The sequence below is a fragment of the Photinus pyralis genome, unplaced genomic scaffold (assembly GCF_008802855.1).
Source record: "Photinus pyralis isolate 1611_PpyrPB1 unplaced genomic scaffold, Ppyr1.3 Ppyr1.4_LG6, whole genome shotgun sequence".
Taxonomy (NCBI): Eukaryota; Metazoa; Arthropoda; class Insecta; order Coleoptera; family Lampyridae; genus Photinus; species Photinus pyralis.
The window spans coordinates 9,714,291-9,736,805 of NW_022170663.1; the positions used below are offsets into that span (position 1 = coordinate 9,714,291).

A 22,515-nucleotide genomic window follows, 5' to 3' on the forward strand; every position below is an offset into this window, starting at 1 on the left:
TTGCCCGAAATTTTTGCAAACAGTTCGTATCGAAATACGGTTTTTGGCACAGTATCTAGAAAAATACTAACAAAAAGCTGTATAATTATACTTGTTGAGCCATGCGGTCGAAGAATCCAGATCTGCCCTCGAATTGCCCGGGGATGCCCAGGGGTGGCGATACGGGGGAGGTGGGGATAACTTATGAGTAGAAGATGGCAATTGAAAAAAATATAATTTTTTTATACATATACAACCTAGTAAGCATTTCCGATCAATTTCTCGGTACGGTTAATTATTCACTCCATTGTACCTCCCGGCACCCCCTGGTGCAACCCCTGCGCATCCCCGTGGAATTATAAGGGCAAATCTGGGCTCGGCTTTCTTGGAACGGTTAATTCCCCCTCCCCCCCCCTGCACCACTCGTAACACCGTAGCGCCACGGGAAATTTTGAAAGTATACCTGGACTTGGTGACCACGAAAATTCTTGATTAAAGATTTCCAAGCGATTTCCGAGGCGATTTCTCTATCTTTTAATATACATGACGATAAAGGGATATTTTAACGATTGAGTGAAACGAAATCGTCCTGTACCGGGTGATTCAAAGGTAGTGCGGTCACTTTGAATTTCCCGCAAAACAAACAATTTTTAAAGATAGTAACAAGTCAAATGCCATTCACTTAAAAGCAGTGCAGATTTAATGGGCGATTTAAAGACCATTCATTGGTTAAAATTGGTTAAGAAATTTGGCTTACCACCTTTACGCCTACTGGACTAGGACTTCCCCCATCTTAACCACCCAATAATAGTTACCAGTACCTAGTGTTGAAAGGGATACTTTATCACCTCTTCTACGATAACATTTTGAAGTTCTTCAAGAGTGTGCAAGCGTTTCAAAAAATGTTATTCTTTAATGTGGGATACAGAAAAAAATCTAGTGGGGTTAAATCTGCGGCTGGATCTCTACTTTTTAAAAAATCATCGTAAAATTGATGTAGATCCTGAAGAGTGGCGTTTACTCTATGGGCTACTGCACCATCTTGCTGAAAATATCCTTGTCTTAGTTCGTCACATGAAGTTGATTCAGGAACGTATATTTCAGTACGGCACCTTACTGAAGTAACGGTATTGTTGAAAAAAATTGGGCCTGTGATACGTCTCCCAGATATGCCAACCCGAATACCAATCTGCAAACAACTGGTTTTTTCAAAATTATGAGGGTTTTCGGTTGCCCACATGGGGTTTTTGACAATAACAAGATAGTAAAGTCGGTAACATGAATGAATATTAATAACGGATTCGTGCTTATATTAATAAGTTTTACATCGTTGCCGTTCTAACATCTAAAATTTCTGCTAAGACGTATGTGCGTTTCTTTACGTTGGAGGCACCTTACTTTTATCGGTGGTTGAGCAGGCATCGTGTTATAGTTTGTTGGGTTTGTGGTACTTAATGCAGGTACTAATCTTTGCATTTGTTTATAATTTTTTGTGTTGTGTATTCAACCTCAATCTGTCACGTGTAGGAGAAATGCCGTTAGTTTTTATTGTTTTGAATTTTTTTATTTTTGATGTAAATGTTACTCAATGTACATGGTATTGACCTGAAGTTAAATTTATAAATTCTAGTCATTTGTTTAAATATGTGGAAGTTGTGTGTACTGACTCGTTGGACGAGGGACAAGTTACCTATCTCGGTGGCGAGCGAGATACTGATAAAAACTCTTCGGTTTAGAATCTGTGTGCGATATGTGAGTTAAATAAATAAGAATCACTGTCTTTCCCAAATTTCTTTTAAATTTTTAGATACTACACCCCAAATACAAGAATATGGATCACCCAGCCATGAATTTCATGGGCATCAATTTATTAGTACCATCTATCGCGTGCGCAATCATATTGTCTAAACGGTTTTTCATTCAAGATCCATTTTTTTTAATTTTCTTTTCTATTTCATTACCTTTATTTTGTAGTGAGTTGAGTGTCAGCTAATTAATTATCAGCTTCTCTTCCCACTCAACCCAATCACAATCACAAACAGCTATTCCTTAACTGGGGATTCGAACCCATCTTTTGCACACACTACTTCGAGATACATTTGGGGTATATTTTTGAGGGTGGGCTGATGAAGAGAATCAAAAATAAAAGGCATGTTATCTCAATACTGTTTTTATTTAAAAAAAAACACATAGACATTATACCGAGACCTTAGCAATGTAGGTACCTTTTCCTTTGGGACAACCTTCCTTACCAACAACAAGAAATTGAAAATTTGGACTAAATACAATATTTACAAGAAGAATTTTTCAGAAAGAGCCCATATGAAATATGCCTCTTTCAGAGCTAGTAGATTAATTGGCAACCTAAAATTTCACTCAAAATTGTAACCTAAACAATTAAAATCGCAAATTGCTTCGCGGACTCTTTTATCAAATTTGGAACGGTCGTGCAATTCGTACAAAAATCCAAATTCTTCCTTAGGGCACTCGGTCTGGAATATTTCCGGAACCTTTTGGTCGACCGTCGCGTAAATGTAAATCAACAAGATTCCCGTTATAAGACCAAGTAACCCGAATTCCTTTAAATCACCTTGTAAATCTTCAAACGGAAGCAACTTGTTTCCGTCACACCCAAATTCTCCGAGAAATGAACAAAACGTGTGTTATTAACTCATCGTAACGTTCTCGGGTAGCTTTGTCGGCAGCGGAAAATATAAATGTAACCAAATCTACCGCTGGAGACTCCAAACGTGCTTGTTGCCAGTCAATTATGCAGGTACTCAAAAGTTCACCAGAGGTTCGCTAAAACGTCTCAATTAGTTTTAAGTGTACGATACCAGTTAGTAGTTACTCACATCATACTTAAACAAAAAATTTGGAATACCACAGTCGATGTGACTAATCACTCGATGCTTCTTTTTGGAGTTGAGCAGCTTTTCAAAAACAGAACGTACATCTTGAGCAAAGCATGCGAATTTTTTATACAAATTGGTATCCTCAATCGACTCCAGTGCCTTTACCTAAAGCGTGATCCATTCGATGTTGAATAATCATCAAAACGGCTTCGTATTTGAAATCGTGAAAGACGTTGTTTGCTTCGAATTCTTCGAATAGAACTGGTTTGTAGTGCCGTATCGCATAGGTCAAAGCGTGCACACGTGCATACTCCTTTACTACACATAGCAATATCGTGAAAGACGTTGTTTGCTTCGAATTCTTCGAATAGAACTGGTTTGTAGTGCCGTATCGCATAGGTCAAAGCGTGCACACGTGCATACTCCTTTACTACACATAGCAGGTGTGGATAGTCTAGAGGTTGAAATCGATCGTAATGCCTATATCCTAGTTCCTTTACGTTTTGCAATACTATCATTTGTTCTTTTGGGGTGGATAAAGACGTATAGTAAACTGGGAAACAATCCAACGGTTTTCTGATGTTATATTCCCGTTGAATTATATTGAACTCCTTAAGTACTCTCGAATACACGTATGTTTCAATTATGAAGGCGGTTTGCACGGGTATTAGCCTTTGTTAAGATTCACTTGGTGGAGTACACTTTATAATGTAATGACAGGTTGATTCCTTATTTCCCTCCTTCCACTTTACATCGGTCTTTATTATAATTCCACAGAAATTTTCACCCTCGTCTACTCCCGATGAAAAGGATATACAATAATCGCCCGCTTGTCCCAGAAATTCTTTAAGCGCCTTTAACTGGTTTTCGGTTAAAACCATTGTAGGGCTACTACTGGACATAGTTGAACAACAACAGCCACAATGTTCAATCTTCACTTATATCATATGTGGCAATGCTTCCTTTTTTCACTTAAAGTTTTAAATCTGTAGGGTATGTTCAAGTTTAGAAGGTAAGTCACTTACCCAGAGTTTTGCCAGTTTTTGCATACTTGGAAGTTATACTTTATCACTTAGGTATGTCGACTAAGAAACTACTATTGCAATTTAAGTGGATTATTGATACCTACATGATTGATAAGAAAAGTATTAATCTGAATGTTTACTTATGCCATAGTATGTAGACAACACAAACTAGTTGCTGCTATGTTTAGCACAGACAATAAGCGGAGGCCTACTTTAGTACTGCGCCCTTCAGTATTTAGTACAAATAAAGCTACTGCTTATCATTCTAGATATTTGTATTTGTTATCTAAACATAAATTTTTAGGTGTGTGTTTTTAATATGTTAATGGTTGGATACCAGAAATCAACTAATCAAGCCCATCGATCGATCATACTCATTTTACAACATGTTTTATTTATAAAGGCATCCCCAAACTAGAATAGTATCTGTTGCAACATTGGTTACGTTCCCATTATTGTAAACTACTTACGATACGACGTGGCCCTTCGAACTGTCGTTTCAGTTTTCCACCAACTTTGTACAGTTTGACAGGTGATGGCCTGAGATGGTGCTCCCGTGAAAAGTCTCTTCCCTTTGGGAAGTGGTTCCTGCTTCCGGAACATTGACATGTTTATAGTAAAACAAGTTTATGTTTCGTTCGGAAACATCTCAATTTGTGGAAAAGTAAATATTTGGCGCCATTTCCGCCGATATATGACAAATCACGTTTCTACCATATCAGATCTCATTTTTTTCCTTACTATTGTGTCACTTGGCCCCAAAAACGTATGTCCCCATATCAGAATCCTAAAATTCACAGCATTCTGAAAAAAGGTAGAAAAATCTGAATTATTGGCACCATTTTGGCCCAAATAGCGGTTTTTCACATCCGGTCTCATTTTTAACACTTCCATCGTATACCTTGACCCAAAAAACCTTCGTCTAGGCCCTTGAACTGTAACATTCTGGTATTTTAAACGGAGAATTGCCAGAGTGGTACAAAAACCACCATATTGGACGCCATCTCGAATATCTCTCTTCCGGTCGATTTTCAAACACGGCAACAGGCAGAACTGGAAGAAGTGGTCCTGACTTCAATAGCAATAGGTTTTTGAGGTTATTCAAATAATGAATTAATTAAATTACATGAAATACTTAAAATCAAATGATTCTCGAAACTATTTGCTCCAGGTCCACCATCAAATTAACTGGCAATTTCATACTTGACCCGCCACCCGACGTGTAAGCAATACTTACATACGTATATTACAGGGCAATTTGTTAACATATGAGGAATTTTACACATTACTTATTTAAATAGAAGCTCCCCTTTGGCACTGGCACGTTTTTTATTTGAACGTTGTGCCAGAAATACACCTTATTAGAACGCTCATAATAAAATTTTACCGAAATCTTAGGAAGGTAGGGGCAACCTTTATTACCAACAACATGAAGTTGTAAATTTGGACTAAATTACAATGTTTACATGAAAAAATTCTGAAAGACCCCCTTGAGATATGGGATCCAATGACAACGTTGTTTGTGAACTAATGCTGGTACTTTGCAACTTAAATTTTACTCAAAATTATAACCGAAACGATTAAAATCACAAATTGCTTCCCGGACCCTTTTATCAAATTTGGAACTGTCTTGCAAATCGTACAAAAATCCAAATTCTTCCTTAGGGCACTCGGTCTGGAATATATCCGGAACCTTTTGGTCGACCGTTGCATAAACGTAAATCAACGAGATTCCTATTATAAGACCAAGTAAGCCGAATTCCATTAATTCTTCTTGCAAGTCTTCAAACGGAAGTAACTTTTCTCCATCACACCCAAATTCTCCCAGAAATGAACAAAACGTCTTGTGATACTCCATTATTAACTCATCGTAACGTTCTCGGGTAGCTTTGTCGGCAGCCGAAAATATAAACGTAACCAAATCTACTGCTGGGGACTCCAAACGAGCTTGTTGCCAGTCGATTATGCAGGTACTCAAAAGTTCACCAGAGCTAGGCTAAAACGTCTCAATTAGTTTTAAGTGTACGATACCAGTAGTTACTCACATCATACTTAAACAAAAAATTTGGAATACCACAGTCGATGTGACTAATCACTCGGTGCTTCTTTTTGGAGTTGAGCAGCTTTTCAAAAACAGAACGTACATTTTGAGCAAAGCATGCGAATTTTTTATACAAAGTGGTATCCTCAATCGACTCCAGGGCCTTTAACGCGTGATCCATTCGATGTTGAGTAACCATCATAATGCCTTCGTATTTGAAGTCGTGAAAGACGTGGTTTTCAGTATTTGCTTCGAATTCTTCGAATAGAACTGGTTTGTAATGCCGTATCGCATAGGTCAAAGCGTGCACACGTGCATACTCCTTTACTACACATAGCAGGTGTGGATAGTCTAGAGGTTGAAATCGATCGTAATGCCTATATCCTAGTTCCTTTACATTTTGCAATACTATCATTTTTTCTTTTGTGGTCGGCAAAGACGTATAGTAAACTGGGAAACAATCCAACGGTTTTCTGAGGTTATATTCCCGTTGAATTATATTGAACTCCTTAAGTACTCTCGAATACACGTATGTTTCAATTATGAAGGCGGTTTGCACGGGTATTAGCCTTTGTAAAGATTCACTTGGTGGAGTACACTTTATAATGTAATGAGAGGTGCATTCCTTATTTCCCTCTTTCCACGTTACATCGGCCCTTATTATAATTCCACCGAAATTTTCACCCTCGTCTACTCCCGATGAAAAGGATATACAATAATCGCCCGCGTGTCCCAGAAATTCTTTAAACGCCTTTAACTGGGTTTCAGTTAAAACCATTGAATGGCTACTCGACATAGCAAGAGCAATAATAACCACAATTTCCAATCTTTGCTTATATTATATGTGGCAATGCTCCCTTTTTTCACCTAGTGTTTTAAATCTGTAGGGTTATATTCAAGTTTAGAACGTAAGCCACTTACCTATAGAGTTTTGCTAGGTTTTCCATACACTTAGGTGAATAGGTCGACTTACAAACGATTTGTAGACATACTCGTACCTATTGCATTGACGCCAAATGCAAATGGATTATTGATAAGAAAAGTTTTAGCTTGAATGTTTATTCCCGCTAAAGTAAACAAGACAAACTAGTTGCTGCTATACTTGCCACAGACAATAATCGGATTCTATATTACTGTGCCCTTCAGTATTTATCACCAATAAGCTGCGTATCACTCTAGATATTGTCTTTATTATCTAAAGATAATTTTTAGATAGTTTTTTTTTGTTTCATGTTATCGTATCGTAAACTACAATACGAGATTTCAAAGTTGTAAAAAATCAGGCACCAACCGGCACAATCACAAATAGATTAAGGTACCTATATAATTAGGTGCTTGTGCGTCTGTATGGAAAATACCAAACCAGCTATAATTGGTCCCACAAATATAGGACGTCAAGAGAAGATTCTAAAAGTTTATGTAGCCTGCAAGAAAAGTTAAAAAAAACAGTAATTTAACCTTAAAAGGCTAAAAGTAATGTATCAGTTACAAATATGAAAGCAATTTATTGGTACTGACTAAACTAATCAATGGATGAGGGTTAATAAAAGCACTTCTTTTATTTCACATGTTCAAAACAAAAGGTCAAAGAATTTCTTAAACTTTTAGAACCAAATCGTTAAAATGAAACTGAAATTTTGTGGATTGTCCAAATTCAACTGGTTGCTAAAAATCACAATTTACATTTATAGGTATAATAACCAAGTCTCTAAAATTTGTTTTGCGCTCCAGTGAAACATAACAGTTCTGTAATATATGTATCGGATGGGTACAATACGAAACATGGAGGTCACTTCAGAATAAGGAAAAACATAATTCTCAGTCTCAGCATTCAACATATTACACAAAATCACTAAGTATATTTACATACCATAATGCAATCAATGGAAGAGAAGTATGCAGGCAGCCATACAGAGTGCAACGTACAACTTTTCTGTAAAATAATTAGGAGAGAAAATATTTTAATATAAAGAAATTACCATTGAAATTCCTTTGGTGCGTAAACCGTTTCTACACCCTGTATATTATAATCATTTAATTTCAATAACAAATTATTAAAGTAACCAATTCCGTATCTTAGTAATATCAATATTATAACACTAAAGTACAAAGCAATAATCAGAACAGCTGGAGTAAGATTTTGTTTCAAGGAACGGAACGGAATTAGCTTTGGAAAATAGACGATAAAAGCAATAGAAAATCTCTAACAATTAATAAATATGGACAATCTGTCCACAATCGAAATACCTGCTACAATAAATACATGCGAAGGTACAACAAGGGGATAAAGATACACAAACAACACAGTGTTGAATCGGTGAAATTCCTGGGTGTTTATTTAGATCCACTAAGATTAGCCGTAACATATATGTTATACAGAGGCTATATGGACAGGTAAGCGTGATAACTCTGGTTTTAGCTTACTATGGTCTAATACATTCTCACATTAACTACGCAATTTTTTGTTGGGGACACTCTCATCATTCGAAGCGATTATTTGGCCTTCAACGCCGGGCTCTCCGCGCTATTACAGGAACCCCTTACAGAGCAGATATCAGGAGTAAATTCAGCTCTTTGGATATACACACGTTACCATGTTTGTATATATATATGCGTGTCTACTGGATGCTAAGCAACAATCACATTGCTATACTCTACAAAATCAAATCCATAATTACCGTACCAGGGGTGGTGAACTGGTGAGGCATCAATATATGAGATTGCAATGTAGTAGATATGGGGCCAATTATTACAGTCCTCGTTTTTTGAACAAATTACCTCGCAACGTAGTAAGGCTACCATCCAAAACTTTCAAAACTAAAATTAAGACATTTTTAAAAAAGCAAAGTTTTTACGACATTAAGGAATTCTTGAATTGCCAATGGTCCTCATCCGATTTCAATGTAAGTTAGTCATTAAATGTTTTTGTCCCTTGTTTTTTATCCTTATCAGAATTGACGTTTGTAAACAAAAAATTTTTGTGTTAACAACAAGAAAGATTATTATTATTATTATTATTATTATAAAGAATATAAGTTTGAATTAATGTTGAATGATCAACGCATATACGGTCATTAACAGTCAAGGCAAATTTTACATAAATAGCTTAAAAAAAGGAGAATCGAACTACGGCAACTCGAAATAGATAATACTGTGGTCCCAAATGATGGTTGGAAATCCACCACACTTGCTCAATTTGGCGGTATCATAATAGAGCAAGCTACTAGTTTGTCGAATACTCAAGTGTTAACCTCCCTGTTAACGATACTGTTTCGGTACAGATAAGGTATCCGGAAAAGGAACTAAAATGGAGAAATCAAACATATGTTGATACGATTAATTTTGCTTACCCCAATGACCGGGATAACAGGGAATAGATCATATATTAAGCAACTTCGCATTTTTCGGGAAGAGGTGATATAAACTAACCTATAAATAAAGAAAAATATTGTAAACACGGAAATATGGAAAATATGCTTACCTAGATTAAGGCTAGCAAATTCCAATTCGCGTTAATAACGCTTAGAAAAAAATTTCGATAATTTTAGCTTGATGCCTCAGGAATTTAATAAGATTTCATCGCAAAGTTGGTGCCTGTCATTTTAACGACAAAAGCAAAAAGTGACATTTCTTCTATCCCAAGGTACCAACTCACATTATTTATTCACATCCTGAAGACGCATTCAGTCAGGCACTCATATGGGTACATTCAAGGAGAAACGGAAGATTACAAACTGGCAACCGCGTAATCTTTGACAAAAAGTTTACCTACTTAATTGGATAAAAATCTGATAAACCAGAAGTCATATTAAAAAATAATATACCGTCCTATAGGATCTATTTTATGCTATCAATGATTACTAATATTGAGCGGTCTTTCACGTACAATATGACATTAGTTGTGCCCTGTTAACGACCCTAAAACAAGTGTATTCTTTAGAGGCTCGTAGTTTAGAAGACGGTGTTTTTCAAGTAACATAGTGCCTTGTCGATGGTTTATTGAAAACGACAAGGTGCATATTACCAAAACCAAATGGCATATGGTTATTCTCCTAATGACGATTCAGTTTCCTTGCACCCTCGTCAACTTCCAAAACGAAGTCCTACTTTCAGGCCCAATGTAGTAAAATATCGTGCTTATCAGAAAACGTCGATTTGGTATTGTAAATTTACAAATTACGATTACAACAATATTGCGAACTTTTGTGTCCTAATGTTTCTGCCCGTTTGTGTTTGCTATGATATAATGATTTAGGTACGTACTCTTGTTTGTAAGAACCCCTTTGCATTTGATTTACAACTTTTGAACGTTGACAACTTCAAGGTGAGAGCTCTCCAAACGGAGAATAAACATACCGATAGTGAACGAGTAGTAGTCAATAGACCGACGTCAATCTGTCATTTCAAATTGAGAAGTATTTTTACATTTTAATTCCCAAAAATGTTAGGTGTATCACAAAAGAATAAATAAATACTAAATCCACCCGAAACACGCAAGGGCAGTTTTGTTACTCCTATACCTAGCTACGCTATTTTCATATCACAATGGGAATAAACTTTGCTCATCATTATAGTTACAAAAACAATAGATCAAGGACCGAAACTTAAGCGTTTTTATCTAATCTGCAAGGGCTCCAATTGCTATTGTGTTCAATTGAGACTTTGTATGTAGTAGGCTTCTCCCAATAACGGTGTAAAAATGATTGAGTTTCTGCTTTTGTTAGCTGGAAACAAAATGTCAGCGAAACTGCTACTTTTGGTGGCTTGCTCCCTTTGGATTTCGAGTGTTTCCTCTTCTTGGAGATATAGGCACCCTGATTTTGATTTAGATGCGGTAAGTTCCTATGTTTGTGGAGAAGAATATAAACTACATCTCACTATAGTAATGGCAGAAATAAGTTTAATCTACCACCCACGTGTATATTGTAGGCACGTTATTTTTTTACAAGAGTTTTCAAATTCATGTTGATTGAACAATATGCAATAGCCTTTCTTAGATTACTGAATAATACAAACAAACAGACAAAGACTTCATACTCATTGTCTGTAATGGACTGCATTCTTCATTAAAATTTGCAGGTGAAACTGTTTGAAAACAAAAGTTTATGTTTTTACTTTACTTGATGCAAAATATGTCTTAAGTGAACACATTTAAACACTGCTGTTGGAAAAGAGCAATGTTCTTACAAAAATTCTTGTCGCTTTACTAACACAAAGGGTGGTGCACCTTTTGCTCGACTTGTTTGTTCAATGGATTGACCAGAAAGTAGAGGGTTAACAACATTGTCTTTTTGCAGAAACAAATGATACAGAAGTATGGATATCCTCTGGAAGTGCATACCGTGGAAACCGAAGACGGATACATATTAGAAGTTCATCGTATTCCACATGGTAGGAACGGTACAAAAACGGGACATCCCATACTTTTTGTGCCAGGACTTGTTTGCAGTTCGGCGGAATTTTTAACTCAGGGTCCGGGTATTAGTTTAGCATATATACTGGCCGACGAGGGCTACGATATATGGATCGTAAACCCTAGGGGATCTCGGTGGTCCAGGAAACACAGGACACTCGATCCTGATCTGAATAATAAGGAGTTTTTTGATATCAGGTGAACATTAAGATTGTGTTTATGCAACGTTATCTTATTCGAAGTGCAGCTTTCAAGAGATTGGCATCTACGATATCACTGCGACTATAGACTACATTTTGCGTGAAACTAGTCGTGAACAGTTATTTTACGTTGGGCATTCGCAAGGGACTACCTCTGTACTTGCTATGCTGGCAGCCAGGCCAGAATACAATGACAAAATAATATTAATTGTAGTGTTGTCGGGTACTTAACCACGGGAAGTGACGTCAACGTGGACAGCGTTTTTGACATTAATGACGAACGGGAGAAAGAGTGACCACGCGATTGACGATTGTGCTATTAATTTTATTGTACATGTTTAAGTTATTTAACTATACTTAATTTGTAGGTGTATCACAAAATATACGAATTATTTTGGCGTATATTTCTTCCAATATACCACAGTGGCGACGAGAGTAAACAAAAAGTAATCGGGAAATTGCAAGCAAATAGCACATCTCCAAAAGGTCAAAGGTCAAACTTCCATTCCACAAAAATGCCGTTAATAGGGACAATAAACAGTTTTAACATGAAAGCAGACAATTGGATCTTATATGAAGAGCAATTGGAACAATTTTTTGTTATTAACGACATTAAGGACACCGAATCCTGCAAAAAAAGAGTTTCGGCGTTATTAAGCCTCATCGGGCATGACACTTACAGAATTTTACGAGATCTATGCACACCTACGTTACCGAAGGAATCTACATACGAGCAACTGTGTACCCTTTTAAGGAAACACTTTTCACCAACAACGTCCGTATTCAGAGAACGAATTGAATTTTATGGAGCTCGACAGGAGGAAAATGAAACGGTGAATGAATGGTACGCGCGAATTCACAACCTATCGACTAATTGCGAATTCGGAAATAACCTACAGGACATTTTAAGAGACAAATTTGTCTGCGGTGTATTGCCGGGGAAGATTAGGGACAGAATTTGTGAAGAAAAGCCTACTACAGATTTTTCAAAACTTCTAGAATTAGCGTTGAACAAGGAAAGTACCATGTTGGCAGACTCCAAGAACATCAACACAGTGGCAGTGAGGAAGAAGGTTAACAAAACCAGGGGTTATGAAAAGCAGAAAAGGGTGGAATCGGGTGCAAGATCAGGTGACAGCAGCAAAGCGGCAAGTAAATGGACATGCAAGTGTTGTGGGAAGCAACACACGGGAAACCAAATCTGTAAGTACAAGAATTACAAGTGTAATGGCTGTGGTAAAGTTGGACATTTAGCAACCGTTTGTAAATCGGTGAATTTTGTAGAGGACAATGCACAATCGGACGAGGTAATAAATATGTTAGAATTTAGTAATAGAAATCCTGTCACAACAAATGTTAAATTTAACAATGTAAGTTTAAATATGTTAGTGGATAGTGGTGCCGGAGTATCCGTAGTAAGTGAAGCTTGCTACCGTCAAAATCTTATTGATCTTCAGTTATTCAATACAGATGTTTCACTCCGTAGCTTTTCAAACTGCAATTTAAGACCAGTTGGGTACTTAAAAGGCACCTTAATGTTTGAAAATTATACGGTTGAGGATTTTATTTTATATGTAATCCCCAATGTAAGGCAACATTTATTGGGTAGGGATTTTTTAGAAAAATTTAATTGCAAATTGGTAATACAAGATATTTTAGAGTTAAACAATGATTCGAATCACATTATTGAGAAACATAAAGAGATTTTCGAAGAAAAACTTGGTTGTTATAAACTAAAACAATTTAAATTACAGTTGAAAGAAGGCGCCCGACCAATATTTTTTAAACCTCGAACTGTTCCCATTTCCCTTAAACCGAAAGTAGAAGAAGAAATTTCCAGACTGGAGAAGTTGGGTGTCATTTCGCAAATTGAAAGCAGCGAATGGGGGACACCGCTGGTTCCGGTTCTTAAGAAGGGAGGGGGTGTTAGGCTATGCGGTGACTACAAGATCACGGTGAACAAGGTACTGGAAGAAGTGAAGTATCCGCTACCGAAGTTTGAAGACATTTTCTCAAAACTAACAAATGGTGAGTCGTTTACAAAAATTGATCTTAGCGATGCGTACAATCAGTTGAGTCTTCGAGATGAGTCAACACAGTTACTCACATGGAGCACCCACAAAGGTCTGTACAAAGTCAACAGATTACCATTTGGGATAACACCAGCCAGTGCTATTTTCCAAAGGGTAATTGAGCAAACACTACAAGGTCTAGATGGATGTGCCAATTTTCTCGATGACATAATTGTCACTGGTTCTACAAGAGTGGAACATGAAATAAATTTGGATAAAGTGTTCACGAGACTGCAAGAAGCAGGTTTTAAAGTTAAACGGTCAAAATGTGCATTTTTTAAACCAGAAATAACATACTTAGGGTATACTATTTGTAAAGAAGGCTTAAAAAAGAATAGCGACAAAATTAAACCAATTTTGGAGGCACCGGTACCAGAGACAGTCACTCAAGTTAAAAGCTTTGCAGGGCTTGTTAACTACTACTCCAGATTTATACCTAAATTATCCATAATAATGAAACCAATATATTTGTTGTTAAAGAAAGACAACGGCTTCCATTGGAATGAACTCTGCGACAGAGCATTTGCCGAGATTAAAAAATTAATATCATCTGATAAAATATTAATTCATTTTGATCCACACAAACCTATAGTGGTAACAACCGATGCATCTAAACAAGGCATTGCAGCATGTTTAGCGCACCAATTAGACAATGGCGATTTGAGACCCGTAGCTTTTATTTCGAGAACCCTGAGCAAAGCAGAGGAAAATTATTCTGTTTTAGACAAAGAAGCATTAGCAATTTATTGGGCGGTAAAAAAATTTTATTTTTATTTAATGGGCCAAACTAAATTTACAATAAAATGTGATCATAAACCATTGTTAGGGATTTTTGGGGAAAACAAAGGTTTACCGCAAATGGCAGCATCAAGATTGCAGAGATGGGCATTATTCTTAACTGGTTTTAACTACAATATCGAATATATTAAGGGAGAACATAATCACATTGCTGATATGCTCTCAAGACATGCACTCAAAGGAACCCTAGACGACTTAAAGGACGAAGAAAGTTATTTGAACCTAGTAGTAACTGCAGGGGTACCTATTGACAGTCAAAAAATTTCAATAGAGACTAGAAGAGATCCTGAGCTTGGGAGAATTTACAACTATCTAATGCAGGGGTGGCCAGAAAAAGTTTTAGAAACTGAAAAACCATACTTTATTCGTAAGAATGAGCTTACGATAGAGCAAAATTGCATAATGTGGGGGTATCGGGTCATTATACCTAAGAAATTTAGACATCAATTATTAAATGAATTACATTCCAGCCATTTAGGGATTGTAAAGATGAAGTCAATTGCAAGAGGCTACTTCTGGTTCCCAAAACTGGATGAAGAGATAGAGAAAATGGGTAAATCCTGCTTACCATGTTTAAAGACGATGGATAATCCACAGAAGTCGATCCCAACGCCTTGGAACAGAACGGAGAGACCATGGCAGAGGATACACATGGATTTTTGCGGTCCTATCAATAATGTATACTACTTAATTATTATAGACTCCTACAGCAAATGGCCAGAGATATTCAAGATGAAGAACATTACAACAGAAATGACAATCGACAAACTGAGAGATACATTCTGCAGATGGGGAATCCCAGATTGCGTAGTTTCGGATAATGGACCTTCACTGGTGTCGAAGAAATTTGAAGAATTTTTAAAGAACAACGGCGTGAGGCATATAACATCAGCTCCTTTCCATCCAGCAACAAACGGCGCAGCGGAGAATGCAGTACGAAGTTTCAAAAAGGGACTTAAAGCAGCACTGTTCCAGAATAAACATGCTGACCTTAATCTAATCATCAGTAGATATCTTTTAACCTATAGAAGTTCAATACACTCTACAACAAATGAAACACCATCCAATTTAATGTTGGGTAGGAAACTGAGAACAGTCTTCGACATCCTTAAGCCAAACGTTGACAGGAAAGTTAGAGAAAATCAAGAAAAGCAGATCCAGAACTGTAAAGGAAAAGAGTACAAGCAATTTAAAGTGGGGGATACGATAATGGCAAGAGATTATAAAGACGTAAATAACAAAAATTGGACAGAGGCCAAGATCAAAGAAGTTATTGGAAAGAAAAACTATTTGTGTCGAGTGAAAGATGGAAGAATATGGAGAAGACACCAGGACCAAATCATTCAAGTTCCACCGGACAACACACTACCAGCGAAAATGCGACAAGAAGAGAGAAGAACGGTTTTTCCCAAACTCCCATCCAATCCAAATCCAGTGCATAATGAAACACGAAATATTTCCAACTCTACACCGGTAAATTTACCTAATACGATAAGGGAGGGCCGACCTAAGAGAAAAATTAGAATACCCGTCAGGTACAACACGTAAGAAAAATCTAGATTTTGTTCTAGTAGACGAGGTTAATTTATTGTAACTATGTATGTATGTATTTTATTGTTGATTACATGTTGTATTAGTTTAAGCAAAGTGCGGGGGTGTAGTGTTGTCGGGTACTTAACCACGGGAAGTGACGTCAACGTGGACAGCGTTTTTGACATTAATGACGAACCGGAGAAAGAAGTGACCACGCGATTGACGATTGTGCTATTAATTTTATTGTACATGTTTAAGTTATTTAACTATACTTAATTTGTAGGTGTATCACAAAATATACGAATTATTTTGGCGTATATTTCTTCCAATATACCACATTAATGACCGCTTTGGCACCTGTCGCTTACACTGCAAACTCAAATCATATACTTTACAAAATATTAGACAGCAATTTACCATTGCTGCAGGTAAATTAAATTAGTGACTTATTTTACCATTTATCATTTGAACGTGTAGCACTTACTCGATTCGTATGGTGTATATCAACTCTTACCCCATTCTCAACTACTGACACTGGTAGGACGAATTTTATGTAACGACTACGCTCTGACCCAGCCGATATGCGAGACCATCGTTTACCTTTACGCCGGATACAGTACCAACTTTAACACGGTATACAAAAACTACTGACTTACAAATCTAACACATATTTCCAGACCTTATTACCCGTTATCCTAACGAATACACCCGCCGGAGCTTCGATGAGAATGTTTTACCATTACATCCAGTTGGCTATCTCGGGACAATTTCAGATGTACGATTTTGGGCAGCAACAAAACTTAATAAGGTATGGACAGGCGAGTCCGCCAAAACTGGATCTGACTAAAGTAACGCTGCCGTCGGCCCTATATTACTCAAAGCAAGATGCCTTATCCGCAGCGAAGGTAAATAAATTTTTCAAACTGAGATGTGTTTAATTTTTTTTTCTTAGGACGTGGAGTTACTGGCGGCAGATTTGCGAAACCTTGTTAGACTGCACTTGGTTGAAGGATACAGCCACTTAGACTATCTGTGGGCGAAAAATGTAAATGTTGATTTGTACCAATACGTTGTGGAAACTATTAAAAGTTACTCTATATAATTTTTACTGGTTAATTTAATAAAGGGATATGTACCCTCCAAACCACGCTGCTGGTTATATCAAAGAGTAACCATAATAAGAGATTCAACGGCATAGAGAATAGTGTTGCATATGTATTGTGTGTTGCCTAACAAATTTTACAACTTTTTTTCAATTTTATTGGCGTACGCTACGCCTAAGGGGCTATTTCAAGGCAACTACTTGTTTAGAAGTTTATAAATATCATTGCAGAAATCCCAGCGTTGCCAAATGTTTAGTGTTTGCTTGAACTTATTTATAATAGGTATCTATTATTCCTTGAAATGTATGATGTTTAGAGATATGTTATACCATTCTACGCCTATGGCACAATTTATTAAGGTCCGAACGCTTGTTGGTTTGATTCATAGGTGCGAAGATATGTTCTTCATGTAACAATAAGCCGTTTTTTGAGCGGTAAATAATAGATTTTTTACTGTGTATTGTGTATTCCCAGTAAGCGCGAGTAATAAGCTCGCTTTGATTACGTCTCTGCCCTTTGTACACACTGTTCGTCGCCCTACCGTCGACGGACGTATGGAAAAGTCGACCGAACTAGATCGTTTAGTTAGAGGAAGTAGTCTAACGAACGATATTTACTTCCGAGTTGCGCGGAAATAAAGGAACATTTATTTAAAAAAAAAAAGCCAATAGACGTTTTATAGCATGTATTGTACAGTTTCTGACTTATTAAATGTCCCTCGAATGCCTTATACCTGTCACATAGGCAACCAACATTCCATACTTAATTCATTCGTTTTACTTCGGTTTTTAAGTGGAAGGGATGCCGTTAGTTGTAATTTATCCGCACACCTTTTTACGAAAGCGGGGAGCAAAATGTTCGATTTATTTACCTGCTAGAGAACTTACGCACAGGTAACCTCGCTACATGGCATATTTATTAAAATTGTCGCGTCTAAAATTAGAAAAAGGCGATTCATTTGACAAATACCTATTAAAAACAAAATCTTGTTGCAATATGCGACAATAATAAACCACCCGCCGTATTTTAATTCAATTCTTCCAAGTACAATTTTTGAATTAATTAATCAAAATTGTAAAGTCTAATTGTTCAAAAATCCTACTTTTAATTTTTATGGGGAGAACTTATACAGCTCTCTGTGTCTCAAAGCAGTCGGGATAAGATAACATATTTAACCAATTCAACCTTGGGTCTTTCTTTTCAGGATTGCTTGAAAACAGGTTTATTTATTACTTAGTAATTAACGGTTACCTACTCATATTATAATAGCGGTACAGGTATTGTAAGATTACTATATAAATGCGGGTGGAAAAATTTTCGATTTATTCGCAAGTCTGTAACCTTTTCATGGAACATTTATTTCAATTGGCACATCTAAAATTGGGAAGGGTAATTTACTTCAACTTCATTAAAAAATATATTTTTTTCAGTTCAATTTTTCGAGCGTTATTGTTAAATTAATTAACTAATTCTTAAATTCACAAAGTTGCTTAAAAATAATATTTTTTACTTATACTGCGAACATAACTTGTGTCCTTCCTTGGAAAATAAACTTTTAAAATAAGTAAATTCTAACTTTGTAAGGTGTAATCTATCTAACGAAACACGATGGATTAATGCGAATTAATGATTTGAGGTCTAACCTTCAACCAGTTGCAATCAAGATATAATTAACTAATAAAAGAAAAAGAACTGCTGGAGAAAGTCCTAATGGCATATCATTAATTAAAATTTGAGCACTCATTCAATATAGCAATATGCAATTTTCGGTCAGGAAATACATAATTTGTAATGTGCCAACATATTTATACTTACTAAAAAACCTTTTTTCCAATATTCCATAGTAAGTGACGATTTACGAAACTAGCAAAGTAGATTAAAACTGTCTTGGTTACCATTTCGGTTGACTTGACACTAAGACTACCTACCTATATAGATTAAATAAAAAAAAATATGTTTAATTGCATCGATGAGACAACATTACGAATTCTTTTATCAGGTAGAAACTTCAAAATATTGGATGGAACGTTGTATGGCACACGTGAGTAAGGCTCTGAAATAATCTACTGATACAATAAAATACTAAAAATCAGAGTTTATTTATTTTACATAAGATCGCTTAATCGCTCCCTCAACATTTAAAAACACTGTGTAGGTAACTGTTAATTACTAAGTAATAAATAAACCTGTTTTGACGCAACTCTGCAAGGAATGTTACCGAAATTGAATTGGTTAAATAGGTTATTAATGTTCTTATCTTATCCCAACTGCTTTGAGACGTAAGGAACTGTATAAATCCGCCATATGAAAATAAGTGTTTTTTTTGTATTAACTATGTATTACAAATTTGGCAAATTAAAATCTGTAACTTAGGAGAATTGAATTAAAAGACGGCGGACGGTTTACTATTGTGACATATTGGAACAAGAGTTATTTTTTTGGTCAAATGAATCACACATTTCCTAATTTTAGACGCGTCAATTTTGATAAATATGCCATGAAGCGAGGTTACATATGCGTAAGTTCCCTAGCAGGTAAATCGAAGATTTTGCTGCCCGCTTTCACAAAAAGGTGTGCGGATAAATTACAACTAACGGCATCCCTTCCACTTAAAAACCGAAGTCAAACGAATTATTAAGTAAATGGAATGTTGGTTGCCTATGTGACAGGTATGAGGCATTCGAGGGACATTTAATAAGTCAGAAACTGTACAAATAATAAGATAATGAAAGATTCCCGGAAAAAATGTTGCAATCACTTTTTAATTTTTGCCGGCCAAACTATAAACAATATAATAAATCCAAAATAAACTGCCTCAATTGGATTATAGTTGTGATCGAATGGTTCTGATCACTTAAAAATGTGAACTGTGGACCAACGCAACCCCTGACGCAACCCCACCTCTTTAAAAATGGTTTCTTTGCGATAACTGAAAAACTGCTTGACCGATTTGGACCGTATTTTTTACCAGTCGATGTGACTAATGTCCCCTTTAATCTCATTACATTTCCGTCCGATCGACCCACGCATTCCGGAGGTATTTAAACGCTCCAGAAACCCTATATTTGGAGTGGACGCCAACGTTGTTTTCAAAAATGAGAACATACACTGCATTATCAATCGTTTAGATGCATAATTCACTAGCAGAATGCGGCAAATTTAAATACATATACTTATGTGTTTTTTCCGCTACTAGCCAATGGTGACTGAAAAACATGTGTACGACGCTTAGTTGCTAGGAGACCGATGCGCGCTAGTGCTGTAGCTTAAAATGCGGGTCGAGAGTATTTTTTTCATTGAATTGTTTAAATGAGAATAACGTGCAAATATTTAATTAAATTTATTCGACGGGTGCAGATTTATTAATTTATTATTTAACTGCACTATATATTTTGACTGATTATTGGATTAGACTGATGTTTTTTTCTGAGGACATAAGGATTATTGCATTGTAATGATTGATTGTTAATGATTAAACAACTCAGCGTATGTAGGCATCTATACAAAATTAAAGCAAACAAAATTTCCTGTAAAATAATCGCTATGCTCATCATAAAATCCACTTTTATTAAATATGTTGTCTACTTTAATTTGATTGTAGTAGACGATCTAAAAAGGATGGATAATAACAAATTTAATTTACATTTTTACAATTGTACCTGTTATTGGTTATTCAATTAAACAGTAATTACTATCTATTCAATAGACGCCAACTAAACAGGAAAATACCAATGTAATTAACAATAGGTACCTACTGAATCGTTGCTGATTTCCTTTATACTTAAGTAATGTTTTCTAATTATATCATGTCCACATTTTATACAGCCAATAAGAAAGAAAATTAAATGTGACAACCGCGCAAATATTTTAAACCGAAATTCTATAAAGAATTCTGTAAATTTTCAATACGCGCCAATATTTAAAGAGGCGGTTAGTTCTGGCCACCTCTACGCGAGGGCCCGCTTTTGGAATCCTAGCGGGCGAGTTCTTATAGCCAACACGCGTTTATACCATTGCGCTGTATCTCTTATTATGGGTACTCTTTGGTTATATAATAAATCTGCAAATTGAAAGAATAATTGTGCAACTAGGAAGATTGCACGAAGAAACATTTTGCATAGTGCCACACCGAACAATGATATTTAAGGACTGTCAACAATTTCGAGTAATTCCGCAAGAAAAAGTATAGTGCACATTTCGGTTATTATAAAATGTGCTTGAAGACGATTTCGACCAAAATTGGATAATCAACTAACACGAGTTTTGAACGACTTGCAACCGTTTTAGAGAAACACCATACAAGGACCGTATACTGTAGCGCAGTAAGAAAAAGCTGATAGTATCAATAGGTCACATACCATGGCCTTTGCTTTGATACAGATACGATTCCTATGTGGATAAAGCACTCGTAACCCCATATACGCTCTCTGTATATTCAGATTCAGGTGTTTTTGGAGCCTAAGTTTAGAAATCAACAAAAATCAATACCTATCCAAACTTTTTTCTTCGCTGACAATAGCAGTCCCCTTCCCATTTATTGAAAATTTGGGAATTTCTGTAGGATTATTCCTATGTAATTTTGTTCCCAATATTAAGGCAAATGACTTACTAGATCCGCATTTAGTCATGTTAGTTACACAAAAAAGAGGCCGTGCATGTCCATTTTAATTAGGATTTCCGAAAATTTCATCCTGCCGGACGAAATAAACACATCACAATTTTTGTTTTGTTTCCTACAAAGTGTCGAAATGTTGTATTAGTTGTGTGGTGACGTCACGCGTCAGCAGGCCAACGCCGCAGAAACTCAAGACGCCCCGGAACGCCCGGAGGTATATCGAGTGCAGATGAAACTCCCACCTTTCTGGTTCGCCGCCCCGGAGATGTGGTTCGCTCAAGTGGAAAACCATTTCAGGGTAAGTGGAATAAGTGGAATTAAAGTGAAGTAAGTGCCTCACAGCAGAAAGCCACGCTCAGCGAAGCAGCCGAGCTAGCCGATGCCATCAACGCTACCAACCCGCATTCAATCCACGCCGCCCACCAAGACGACGCACTCCACGCGGCAGTCAAGCTAATCACCGCCGAGATCGCCGAACTCAGACCACCCTGCAAGCAGAGCCCCCAGGGAAACGAGCAAGCCAGTCGCTAGAGGCGGTACGCGACTCTCACACAGGCCACCGCCGACTGTATATAGCTGACCAAACCTCGAACACGGAATTCCTGATCGACACAGCAGCGGAAGTGTGCATTTTCCACGTACGATTAACAAAGGAAAAACGCCAGCCCACCGAATACAAGCTCTACGCTGCAAAGGGAACGACCATCAGCACTTACGGGACAACCAATTTAAACCTCGCTCTGAAGTTTCGTCGGAACTTCCCGTGGAGGTTCATCGTAGCCGATACATCAAAACCCAAAACACGATGGACGCAAGCCCTACCAATCGCCCTACTTGGGATACGAAACGCCTGGAAGGAAGACATCCAAGCCACCGTAGTC

At 36.8% G+C, this 22,515-nt stretch overlaps 3 protein-coding genes across 10 annotated transcripts; 2 read left to right on the plus strand and 1 right to left on the minus strand.

Moving 5' to 3' along the window:
• Window positions 1–3,367: 3,367 nt before the first annotated feature.
• On the minus strand, window positions 3,368–7,023 carry LOC116174470. 5 transcript variants are annotated; one of them, XR_004146137.1, is made up of 6 exons: window positions 6,822–7,023; window positions 5,905–6,767; window positions 4,330–5,855; window positions 3,964–4,273; window positions 3,860–3,919; window positions 3,368–3,805 (listed from the first exon to the last, which is right to left on the minus strand). XR_004146137.1 is itself a non-coding variant. In XM_031492402.1 (3 exons), the coding sequence occupies exons 2-3, from the start codon at window positions 6,694–6,696 to the stop codon at window positions 5,415–5,417; spliced, it is 1,233 nt and encodes a 410-aa protein (XP_031348262.1). In that variant the 5' UTR covers window positions 6,697–6,767; window positions 6,822–7,023; the 3' UTR covers window positions 3,964–5,414. The 5 variants fall into 5 exon arrangements, 1 of the variants encoding a protein (XP_031348262.1); XR_004146138.1 differs by lacking the exons at window positions 3,368–3,805; window positions 3,860–3,919 and having other exon boundaries at window positions 4,330–4,646; window positions 4,699–5,855; XR_004146140.1 differs by lacking the exons at window positions 3,368–3,805; window positions 3,860–3,919 and having other exon boundaries at window positions 3,964–4,145; window positions 4,197–4,273.
• Window positions 7,024–10,576: 3,553 nt separating this feature from the next.
• On the plus strand, window positions 10,577–17,018 carry LOC116173620 (lipase 1-like). The gene is made up of 7 exons (XM_031491241.1): window positions 10,577–10,734; window positions 11,198–11,511; window positions 11,561–11,716; window positions 16,254–16,344; window positions 16,394–16,549; window positions 16,594–16,821; window positions 16,869–17,018. The coding sequence occupies exons 1-7, from the start codon at window positions 10,600–10,602 to the stop codon at window positions 17,016–17,018; spliced, it is 1,230 nt and encodes a 409-aa protein (XP_031347101.1). The 5' UTR covers window positions 10,577–10,599.
• Window positions 11,764–16,243, plus strand: LOC116174213 (uncharacterized protein K02A2.6-like). Of its 4 annotated transcripts, none has more exons than XM_031492098.1 (3): window positions 11,764–11,826; window positions 11,882–12,716; window positions 12,768–16,243. In XM_031492098.1, exons 2-3 carry the CDS (start codon window positions 12,029–12,031, stop codon window positions 15,929–15,931), a joined length of 3,852 nt encoding a protein of 1,283 aa, XP_031347958.1. In that variant the 5' UTR covers window positions 11,764–11,826; window positions 11,882–12,028; the 3' UTR covers window positions 15,932–16,243. The 4 variants fall into 4 exon arrangements, with proteins under 4 accessions (XP_031347958.1, XP_031347960.1, XP_031347959.1 ...); XM_031492100.1 differs by having other exon boundaries at window positions 11,778–12,716; window positions 12,768–12,820; window positions 13,268–16,243; XM_031492099.1 differs by lacking the exon at window positions 11,764–11,826 and having other exon boundaries at window positions 12,260–12,357; window positions 12,413–12,716.
• Window positions 17,019–22,515: the final 5,497 nt, after the last annotated feature.

Coding starts and splice junctions, on each gene's coding strand:
- LOC116174470 (XM_031492402.1), bottom strand. CDS start 6,696: ATGTCGAGTAGCCATTCAATGGTTTTAACTGAAACCCAGTTAAAGGCG. Junction 5,856..5,904: donor ATTTTTTGTTTAAGTATGAT/GTGAGTAACTAC, acceptor GAGACGTTTTAG/CCTAGCTCTGGTGAACTTTT.
- LOC116173620 (XM_031491241.1), top strand. CDS start 10,600: ATGATTGAGTTTCTGCTTTTGTTAGCTGGAAACAAAATGTCAGCGAAA. Junction 16,345..16,393: donor GCAATTTACCATTGCTGCAG/GTAAATTAAATT, acceptor TTGAACGTGTAG/CACTTACTCGATTCGTATGG. Junction 16,550..16,593: donor ACAGTACCAACTTTAACACG/GTATACAAAAAC, acceptor ACATATTTCCAG/ACCTTATTACCCGTTATCCT.
- LOC116174213 (XM_031492098.1), top strand. CDS start 12,029: ATGCCGTTAATAGGGACAATAAACAGTTTTAACATGAAAGCAGACAAT. Junction 12,717..12,767: donor ACACACGGGAAACCAAATCT/GTAAGTACAAGA, acceptor TTGGACATTTAG/CAACCGTTTGTAAATCGGTG.